Source organism: Gobio gobio (genome assembly GCF_949357685.1).
Source record: "Gobio gobio genome assembly, chromosome: 2".
Lineage (NCBI taxonomy): Eukaryota > Metazoa > Chordata > Actinopteri > Cypriniformes > Gobionidae > Gobio > Gobio gobio.
The window spans coordinates 60685569-60696857 of record NC_137098.1 but is presented as its reverse complement, the minus strand read 5'-3'; the positions used below and the strand labels follow the sequence as shown (position 1 = coordinate 60696857).

Sequence of the window (11289 nt, the reverse complement as noted above, 5' to 3'; positions counted from 1 at the left end):
CCAGCCCTTATATGCAACATTATTTCCATTTACCCAAAACCAATTTGGGTAGCTTGAAGCTTCGGAGCGCCTAAGTCACGCGATTTCAGCAGTTTGGCACGCGATCCAAATCAAGATTCGACACAATGATTCGATACGCTGAAGCTTCATGAAGCAGTGTTTTGAAATCGGTTATCACTAAAGTCGTTATTTAGGTTTTTTTTGGTGCACCAAAAATATTCTCGTCGCTTTATAATATTAATATTGAACCACTGTACTCGCATGAACTGATTTAAATATGTTTTTAGTAAATTAATGGATCCTGAGAGAGGAAATGTCATTGCTGGCTATGCAGGCCTCACTGAGCCATCGGATTTCAACACAAATATCTTCATTTGTGTTCTGAAGATGAACGGAGGTCTTACGGGTGTGGAACGGCATGAGGGTGAGTAATAAATTACATTATTTTCATTTTTGGGTGAACTAACCCTGCCTATTTAAACATGACCTGAGAGGCAAATCAGAAGATCGTTTAACTTTTAAATTGCAGGGCAACTCAATTAGACAAATTCAGATTTCCCTCAGAAACAAGTGTTATGGTAAAAGGCTTCCAAGTATGTAAAAACAGGATTTGGTTACTGTGTATGTTTTTCTACACGTGACACAACACTTTCCAGCAGAAACATGATTCAAGACACTGTGTAAGCTCTTTTTTAAAGCACTTACCAGCATATTATCATCTTAATTATTGTGTTAGCATGTATCCATAGCTGGTTGATAGCCTATATAGGTTACAAAAACAAATGCGCAAATATTGATTGAATCAAGTGCATTTTAATGTATTTAGTGTATTTAAATGTAAATGTTTATTATAAAAGCAATGTATCTATTAATAATACTGAGAATTGGGAAATTAGACGTGCCCTGTTGACTTTAGGGGAGTGTGCAATATGTAGAAACCTTTCACTCATGCTACGTCTCATGCTCTTTCGTGCATCAATACATAATGAACATGAATCTAGGCAGAAAGAGCCTTGATTCATTAAGCACTGGAATCATAGACTATTGGACACTGATGACTCAATTTCCTGTGACACGATTACGCAGTCCTGCATTAAAACATTGCTTTTATTTATCAGTGTCTTTGTTTATTATGTATCTTTCTATGTAGGGGAGAGTGGGGACGGTTGCAACATGGCTTATTCCTCCAATCAGGAATAAGCTAGAGTGAAGATTTTTATACTGCACATGCTCAGTTAGCCCTTCTCCTACATGGAAGAAAGCATGTGACCATTCGTTCTGCAGAAAATACTTCACATTTTTTATCAGAGTTTTTGTCATATGTCTTAACTGTTTGCTTGAAGTCGTATTTTAATTAGTGTTTTCTTAGCTTCTAACAGGCTTCTAGCATGTGTCAAAGCTATTGTCAAGCTAGCATAGCAAGTTTTATCATGGCTTCTAATATGGGGTCAGTTGCAACATTTGACTTTGTCTATATTGAAGCATAACCCTTACGAAAATGAACCATGGTTTTACTACAAATAAAACCAAAAAAACATGGTTATTATAGTTAAACTATGGTAACCACTAATTAATCATGACTTTGCTACTCTAACCATAGTTTAACCATGGTATTTGTGGTAAAACTGTGGTTATATAAATGGTAATCAATTAGCCAAAAAAACATGGTTACTACACTTTTACTATAATGAAACCATGGTTAATTTTCATAAGGGAAATTGTATGTATATTATCATATGTACATGTTACAGCAGTGTGGGTGGGTATCTAACAGATGTGGGTTTAATGTATTAATTTTGGCCTACCAATACAAACAGTCTCTGAGAAACGTCTCTCCTATGTATGTTAACCCTCGTTCCCTGAAGGACGGAACGGAGGCGTACGTTGGAGGTGAACCGACGAATTGGGATCTCGCTTGAGAGACCAACCCACTTCGAGTGAAACTAAACGAGCCAATGGACATTGGCATGCGGACGTTGCATTACACAAAAGTCCTGAGGGAAACTCAATGGAGGATGGTCACTGTCTGCAGAACATGCCAAAAGAAAGTTGCTGCAACGGTGAAACACTTCAAATCTGTCATCACCCTGTTGTATAGCGAATGCAAGGCAAGTGGACTTTGACCTCAATACCAAAACTATGTCTGGTAAATAATTGGACACAAAGTTGAGTTTAAATATTTTATCTCACCCACTTGAAATTAACGTGAAGCTTCCGCGAAGAAAAGAAAAAAGAAAAGCTTTGGGGACATATTGAATTGAGATTAATGTTTTAAATCTTGCCTGTTTTAAATCCATTTTGTACAGCTTACAAAACAATCGTCCAGACAAGATGATCACAACAATATTATACTAGTATTAATAGTAAAGTCCTCTTCTTTCATTTTCAATACAATCAAAAACAGAGATGCAAGACGCAAGTTGCTTTTGAATGAAACGAGAGAGCGTGTCCAATATAAGGAAGGAAATTTTGCTTTAAAAAGTGCATAGAGCTGCTTGTTTTATTTGTTGTTTGTTGATTTTCAAATATAAAACTTGCTGAAATGTTTTCAGTGTGTGCATGAGTTCTTTTTGCACACTTTCATCTCATTTGAACAAAACCGTGATAATATTGATAATTGTGATAATTCGATAATCGGAGCCAGGTCCGGTTGGGCCAGTACGGCGCAACTAACAAGACCTGCTCCTCGTCCTCCCTGACTTTGCACAGTGTCTGTGCAAGAAGGCTCACTGGGGGAAGTGCATACTTGCTCAGGCCCCGAGGCCAGCTGTGTGCCAGTGCATCCGTGCCAAGAGTTCCCTCAGTCAGGGAGTAGAACAGCTGGCAGTGCGACGTGTCCGGAGAGGCAAACAGAGCTATCTGCGTCTCCGAAGCGCTTCCAAATCAGCTGGACCGCCTGGGGATGGAGTTGCCGCTCTCCCAGAAGCGCAGGCTCTCGTGAGAGCTCGTCGGCTGCATGATTGAGCAGGTGATTGAAACCCGGGACGTGGCGCTCTGCCACTCCCATCTCAGGACCTGGCCATGAAGCCAGTGTTGAAGCAAAAAAATCTGCGCCATTGACTTTTCCCAGGTTTTTGTTGGTAAACAGTCGTTTTTAGTTGCCTCAAAATAGCAACACCCCAACAATGCGCCTGAACACACCTTGTTTTCAGACCAGCACACCCATGGGTGAACAGATGGGCGTGAGTGCATTTGCTATTTAAACAACGTGGCGCAGGGCATGAAAATGATAACTGTGTCGGGCTGAAACTAGAAAAAAACACTCACGCAACGACTGCCGTCATCTTTGATATCAAGGATTAACATTTTTACTAGTGGAAAAGTAATTCCTGGTATAAAAAATTGCCATTGTTACTAGTAGAAATATAATTCATGATATCAATAATTATCATTATAACTAGTGAAAATGTAATTGCTGATATCAAGAATTCATATCCTGTGAATGGATGAAAGTCAAAACAGCTTGCCATAATTATCAAGTCACATCTTGATTGCTGAAATACTGTCTGTCAAGTGTATGTAGTGTATGTCTGCGTTTAAATGTCTTGATTTCTTGATTAGCCTATAACTCAACCGCTGCGCTTTCTTCATTGCTACTCCTTCAGACATTTCCAAACCCTCAAAATGACTCGCCTCACGTTCAGAGGCCGTTTTTGATTGGTTAAACTTTCTGTTTTACAGACACTGGATGTAATAGAGAGATGTGTATGTTTCAGTAGGTTTGTGTGGAATCAAACATCGATTACAACATCTTTTAAAGAGTTTTGTTTAATGGTTTAAGACAGCAAAATAACTAAAAAGGAGAAATAAATGAGTATTCAGACAGAAAGATTGTGGTGTCTTTTAAAGTCTATATGGAAAATTTGCAAACAAGTTAGTTGCTAAAACAGGTCTGAATATGTGTATAACATACCAAAAAACTACGTCTTGACAGATATTTTTGTTATTACAAATGTAAAGTTTAAAAGCACTTAACAAGTGTAGATGCAGCTAACAACATTTCACTCAAAATAAACTAGACTAGACTTTATTATTATCACAATGCACTGCAGTTAACCTACATCTGTATTAACTATTAAAATATGCTTCGAAAAGTTTCTATTTTTAATTGATTTAACTAACAATGATTAATTTCATTGTTTCTTGACACAAAGAAATTTGAGTCTCCGCTCACAGTCTGTGGGTTTCCAAATGTTCTGTGTTCGATCATAAACTCCACAGCGCTGATCCATGGCAGGACACTGGAGCTCTTCACCCGCAGACCAGAATTTATAGTGAATAACTTTTCCATTCACCCAGAACCAGTGACCAGCTAGAAAGCGCAGACCAATCCAAACATCGTCTGTCAGGGCTTGTGTGCTCTTATCTTTCGCCGCTGTCATAAGTTCGTCTGAGCTTAGTATGGCCAGGTCGGTGTAGTTTTGTCTGCAGTATAGCAGGGCTTCTTCCCATGTGCTTTCCTGCTGCACCACGATCAGCTCATAGCTCATACAATAAAATTGTAACTGATAACTGCAATAATATTGATAAACATTATAAGAGGACGTTCTATAGACAGAACCACATTGTTCATTCACATTATTTGGTTGGCGTCCCCAGACGACATTAGTTGCCTCCTCACCTCCGCTCCATCTCCACAGATTTGGGTTGTTGGCATCTCTATGAAGTCCAATCCAGTACCAAATAGAAGCAGAGAGTGCTTGCAGTTCATTATAGCTCGCGGTGGACAGGTCATCATGTTTATCTCTGCAGTATTCCTGTGCATCTGACCAGCTCATATAGGAATTCACAAAATGGTATCTTATGTAAATGCTGGTGTTCAATCCAAATAGACTCAAAAACAGAAACACAGTGACTGTAGCCTTCATTGCCATATTGTCAATATATCCAGTGTTTTACCATCAGCAGAAATGCCCAAAGTGACGAATGCAATTCTGAATTTATGAAGGTTTCTTACTTATAGACCAGTAAGACAAGGACAGCCTTGACCAATCAAAGGTTAAGCTCTACTTGTAAGACTCCTCCCTTGACTTCCTTTATTCCTTCTGAGTTGCTTTGTGGACACCCCAACCCTCAAGACAGTATATTGATTTTTTTTTTCTAGCTCTGAATGAAAATAAAGTGAACTGATGTGAAATAAAGCACAAAGTCTTTCACACACAGTACGTCCAGGGTCCATGCAGCTGCAGTATAAGGTAAATCTGATAAAGACACAAATTAAGGAGTAAAATTAAGTATAATTTGTCTTAAAATTTGCGGAGAATGTGGGAATGACCTTTCCGTCATTCTATCGTAACATTGAACTAAATGCTTTTGTTTCCTTAAAACAATCTACAAGCATTTTAGGTCTAGTTTAGTTTTCATTCTGTTCTGTTTTTGCATCGCAGCAGAATGTTTTGATCAACTATTTATCTGTGTTGGCTCACTGTAGTTCCTGATCTTGACAATATAATAATTAATGTGCTTAATGTTGATAGAGGGAGGCTGTGTCTTTATATCTTTTAAAAGACACTGTAAATGGGGTGGCTCATCATCGTGATTTAGCTCCATTTTTTTAATCATGCGAGACCCCATGTCTGTGTCCACATTCTGTTTTTTGATTAAATAAAATACTGAATCCACTTTTGTGAGATTTTTCAAAGACACTTCAAGGACACTTTAAAACAGGGTGTTACTAGAACTGAAAATGTGTCTTTTTTTATGGAAAAAAAAAAGACCTGTGATGCAAATCAGAGGATGCAAATAAATATTGTTTAACTTTCAAACTAACTGAAAGACAGAAGAAGTAAACAAATTCAGATTGACCTCAGAAACAGGTAAAGGGCATTCAAATGAGCAAACAAAGATTTTTACAGTATAATGTGCATTAAAATATATCATGTACAGTATAAAAAAATATTCATTTTTGCTTTCAACAGTGTTATTAAATCATTGTTTTTAAAGCTTCAAAAACTTTTTGTGCACTCAAAAAAATTTTTTTGATTGATTGTTCAATTATTCCTTTAAATTATGTAAGAATTATTTCATTCAATTTGATGTTTTTTTTTTTTTTTTTTTCTGGGCCGCCTTCCTGCGACCTCCTCCGCGCCCTGCCCCGGGTGAAGGCTGCTGCTGGGGCAAGGCGGGAGGGGCGGGAGCTGCAGGAGGGCGCCCTCGACGGGGAGCAGGCTGAGGCGGTTGGGTGGAGGCAGCAGCTGGCCACCGGGCAGAATATGTTTAGTCGCCTCAGTCTGCTTCTGTGTGGCCAAGAACTGTTGGGCAAAGACCTCGACCGCCCCACTGAAGAGCCCAGCCTGGGAGATAGGAGAGTTGAGGAACTTTGTTCTCTCAGCCTCTCACATATCCGCCAGGTTGAGCCAAAGATGACGTTCCTGGACCATGCAAGTGGACATCACCTGACCAAGAGAGTGCACAGTAACCTTCGTTGCCCGTAGGGCGAGGTCTGTTGCCACACGCAACTCCTACATTAAAGCAGGGTCAGCATTACCCTCATGCATGTTTCTGAGTACCATGGCCTGGTGGACCTGAAGGATAGCCATAGCATACAGAGCGGCCTGGCCCGAAGCTCTATAAGTCTTCGCCACCAAAGTAGACGAAAACTTACAGGCCTTGGACGGGTGCTTTGGGTCTCCGCGCCACATCGCAGCACTCTGAGGACACAGTTGCATCGCAACAGAGCGCTCAACAGGGGGGACCCCAGTGAACCTTTTCGCCACGGCACCATCGAGGGCGGAGGAGGCCGTCAATCGATCGGGGGAAGTTAACAGGAACTTCCACGATTGACACCTCCTCATGCACTTCCCAGAAGAACGGAACTGGAGGTGGGTGCTGACCTGCCATGTGTAGCTCCTTTAGAGAGGAGATTTACTCTGCAGAATGGAGTAAGTAATCGGGAGTAAGTGCAGAGGCGCTGTGTGTAAATATGATGGTTATTGTAGTTTTAGACTAAATGTGAGCATGCACTTACTCATCTCAATGGCACAAAAAAGATTCAGTATTCCTTAAAATTAATAAAATCAGTGAAATTCAAAATCAGAATACTACAGAAACCTCCAATTAGGGATGTCACAATACCAAAATTCCAGTAATCGGTACCAATACCATAAAAAATGTTACAGTTCTCGGGTACCAATTTCGCTACCACAGCAAAAAAAAATTTATTTTATTTAACTATTTAAAAAAAAAATGTAATTAAATTAATCAAGTGAAAAATAAGCAATAGAAACGTAGCTAAATCTACTGTCCAACAGTAGCCTAATATATTTCTGTCAATTTCTTCAAGATAAACCAAACTTTTATTTTGACGGGTTGCCATGAAGACCTTTAAGTGTCTGTGTGTTCATGATTTCTCAAATGAAACAGTAAATTCTCATTAAGTGACGGTTTATGCATTCATGTCCTCATAAAGTGACACGGCAGAGGCTAAAAAGACAGCGAGTGTCACGCGAGATGCAAATGAAACCGCACATCTGCGCCCCGTCATTCACATAGAGACGCAGAACATGCTGGAGTAATATTTAAATAGTATTTTGCAGTTTAATATTTACAGACATTAGTACTCTAAAAAAAAAGGTTCTATATGGCACCAAAAATGGTTATTGGTTTGTAATCATAGGGGAACCTTTTTAAGTGCTATATAGCACCAATTTTGGTTCTTCAGAGGTTCTTCACCGGTTCTTTGACTAAGGTGCTATATAGCACCGCTAACTAAGGTGCTATATAGCACCGCTACCATATACAGAACTATATAGCAACAAAAGTGCAGAACATGGTGGAGTAATATTTAAAGAGCACCTATTATGGCATTTAAAATGTTCCAAATATTGTTTTAGAAGTCCCCAACAACAGTTTTGCATGCATGCAATGACAAAAAAGACTTTAGTTTTCTTATAATATGCATTTATTTTTTACCTGTTTTGACAGCGATTCTCAAATGATTCCTTTAGTGATTCACTTTTCAAAACCTCGCCTTTACGTGACTCTAATCTGCGGTGATTGGTCCGATGACCCAGTCAGCTGTGATTGGTATAGTCTGTGCAGATATTTTCGGAAACGGAACGCCCATCAAAGTCTTATAGTGACAGTAATTTGTTAATATGTGTCAGGAGTTATGAATATGAAAACCGCGTCGGTACCGTTTGATTGTAATATGAGCCTCAGCTGATCTCATTCATAAAAAAACTCCTCTATTCTCCTCACGAAGACTCGCGACAAATCAACATCCCTCAGGGCTTTTAGTTCAAAAGTGTGCAGATGAGGAGGCACATTGATAGATTCTCATATGTCTGTGTCAAATTGCTAAACAGAGGAGTACTTTTTTTTTTTTTGTTACTTATTTTTTATTTTTTTTATTTTGAATGTTCTTCAAATCTCCTTTTACAACAATTACTTGCACTCAGAAACAATATCCTTTACAGGGGATCATAACATTCACGCATCCTTACATGTATGATCAATTCCGCAGAAAAATATTTCCAAAAGTACAAGGAAAAGAAGAAATAAGAAATGATTAACAACATTTAAAATAAACAATTTGAACAAACCAAACATCAACTTAAAACAAAACATGGGTTGTATTCAAGTTCCCCTGGCAAATATAACCAGTTAATTCTAATGGTCCTCCATCACCATCATTAATGGTGCCCATCTTTCAATAAAAAGTTCCCTCTGTAATCTCAATGAATATGTAATTTTTTCCATAGTGTAAATATTTCTCAAAATTGTTAGCCATTCAGCTTGGTTTGGTGGCTCACTCTTAAGCCATTTTATTGTAATTGCTTTCTTTGCTGCTATCAGTAATATCTGTAATAAATACATCTTTTTCCTACTGTGTATCACAGCTGGTTTAATCCCTAGGATTGCTATCAGAGGGTCTCTTATCAGGTCAACATTCAGTACTTTATTAATATATGTAAAAATGGATTTCCAAAAGTTATCCAACAAAGGGCATTGCCAAAAAATATGTGAGTGAGTAGCCATTGTCTCTCCACACCCCCTCCAACACTGACTTGATTGATTCGGATTCATTTTAGCCACAACTTGTGGTGTTCTGAAAAATCTGTTATTTATTTTCCATTGAAATTCCTTCCACAAATTGGCGTTTGTGACTTTATGAGCCTGAGTACATACCTCCAACCAAACTTCTTCACTTATTTCGAGCCGTAGCTCCCTAGTCCACTTGTCTTTCACATAGAATGAATTATCTCTTGTCATTGAAGCAATGATTTTATAAACATTGCTTATTGGTTTCCTCATATGTTCTCCACCCTGAATTTTTAATAAATACCGTTCTAAAAGGGAGGGCTCTATTAATCTGTTCCAGTTTGGGTGTTTCAGTATGAAACTCCTTAATTGTAGGTACCTGAAAAAGTCTGTTCTTGGTAGTTTAAACTCTATTCTCAGTTGTTCAAATGATTTGAAGTTGTTATTACTAAATAATTGGTGTACATATTGAAGGTTCAAAAGTTTCCAGTTTTTGAATCCTGTATCAAGTCTCAATGGAAGAAAATCTTGAATATAAGTAATTGAACTCAAAACGGAGAAATCGACTGTTAGCTTAAACATTTGTTGTATTTCCTTCCAAGCTACGCATGTTATGTTCGACCATTCTCCCAAAAGTTCTCTGGTGGATTTAAGCCTATTAAAGGGGATCACTGACAAAGGCATATCAGGACTGTAACTTTTTTCTATATTGAGCCATCTTGTACTTGTGTCATCTGATAGCCACACTATCATTGCACGTAATTGTGACGCTAACCAGTAGTGCTTCAAGTTGGGTACGCCTAGACCCCCTTTAGTTTTTGCCAGTTGTAAGACTTTATATCTAACTCTGGGTCTCCTACCCTGCCATATAAATCTTGAGATGAGACGATCTAAAAGACTAAAAGTAGATTTAGGTGGAGAGATTGGTAGAGTTTGAAAGAGAAAGAGGAGCCTTGGGAGAACATTCATCCTAACAGCTTCCACCCTGCCTATTAAAGTAAGGGGAAGTGTATTCCAGCGGTTCAAATCGTGCTTCATTTTATCTATTAATTTAATATAATTACTTTTATATAAACTAAGGTCAGGGGGTATATTTATTCCCAAATATCTAATTCCCTCCCTGGGCCATTTAAATGAGAAAGTAGATTTAATCTGTGGGGAAATTAAATTGTTCATGGGGAGTGCTTCTGTCTTAGTCACATTTATTTTGTAACCTGAGTAAAATCCAAAGGTCTCAGTACATTTCATTAAATTTGGAACAGACTTTGTGGGATCTGAGATATACACAATTACATCGTCTGCGTATAGTGACAACCTGTGTTCCTCACCATTCACTTCAATACCACTAATATCGGTGCTATCTCGTATTAGCTGTGCAAGGGGCTCTATACTAAGGGCAAAAAGAAGAGGCGAAAGAGGGTCCCCCTGTCTGCAACCCCTCCCCAACAGAATTTTTTGTGAGAAACACCCATTTACCCTTACTGACGCTTTTGGAGATGAGCACAACAGTTGGACCCATTTAACAAAGCCAGGACCCAGACCGTATTTCCTCAATACACTAAAAAGGAAAGGCCAGGAGACCCGGTCGAATGCTTTTTCTGCATCCAAAGCCAATGCCATACATGGCACTGGTTTAGACTTGGCATAAGACATAACATTCAGTAGTCGACGAATATTATCAGACAGCTGGCGACCAGCAATAAAGCCTGTCTGGTCTGGGTGCACTAGAGTCGTTATAACTGTTTTAAGTCTTTTTGCCAGTATGGAGGTCAATATTTTGCAGTCCGAATTTTGAAGCGCTATGGGTCTATATGAACTGCACTCTGTAGGGTCCTTTCCCTCCTTATGAATAACCGAAATTATTGTCTCTTTCCAGTTTGGTGGGAATTCCCCCCTTTCAAATGCATAAGCATATGCTTTCTCTAAAATAGGGCTTATATCGTCTACAAAGGCCTTATAAAATTCATTACAGTATCCATCCGAGCCCGGACTTTTGCTGTTTTTTAACCCCTTGATTGTTTCTACAATTTCTTCTCTCGTAATGGGTCGATCTATAGCTTGTGAATCTTCTCCTGATAATTTTGGCAGGTTTATGCTTTCTAAGTAGGCATCAATTTTTTCAAATTCTGTACATGTGTCCGTATTTGAGTACAGTTTCTTATAAAAAGTGGCAAAAGCTCCCGATATCTCATCTGGCTTATACAGAAAGGGCTTATCTGGGTCGTTATTTTTAATTTTCTGTACAACTGTTAGGCTCATCTGTTTTTTTAGTTGGAATGCTAATAATTTACTTGCTCTACTCCCATT

At 38.7% G+C, this 11289-nt stretch overlaps 1 protein-coding gene across 1 annotated transcript; it reads right to left on the bottom strand.

Annotated features, from left to right (window-relative positions):
- Positions 1-4133: 4133 nt before the first annotated feature.
- LOC307118476 (snaclec purpureotin subunit beta-like) lies at positions 4134-4490 on the bottom strand (the record flags this gene model as incomplete). The annotated part of the gene is made up of 1 exon (XM_079804101.1): positions 4134-4490. One exon carries the CDS (start codon positions 4488-4490, stop codon positions 4134-4136), a length of 357 nt encoding a protein of 118 aa, XP_079660227.1.
- Positions 4491-11289: the final 6799 nt, after the last annotated feature.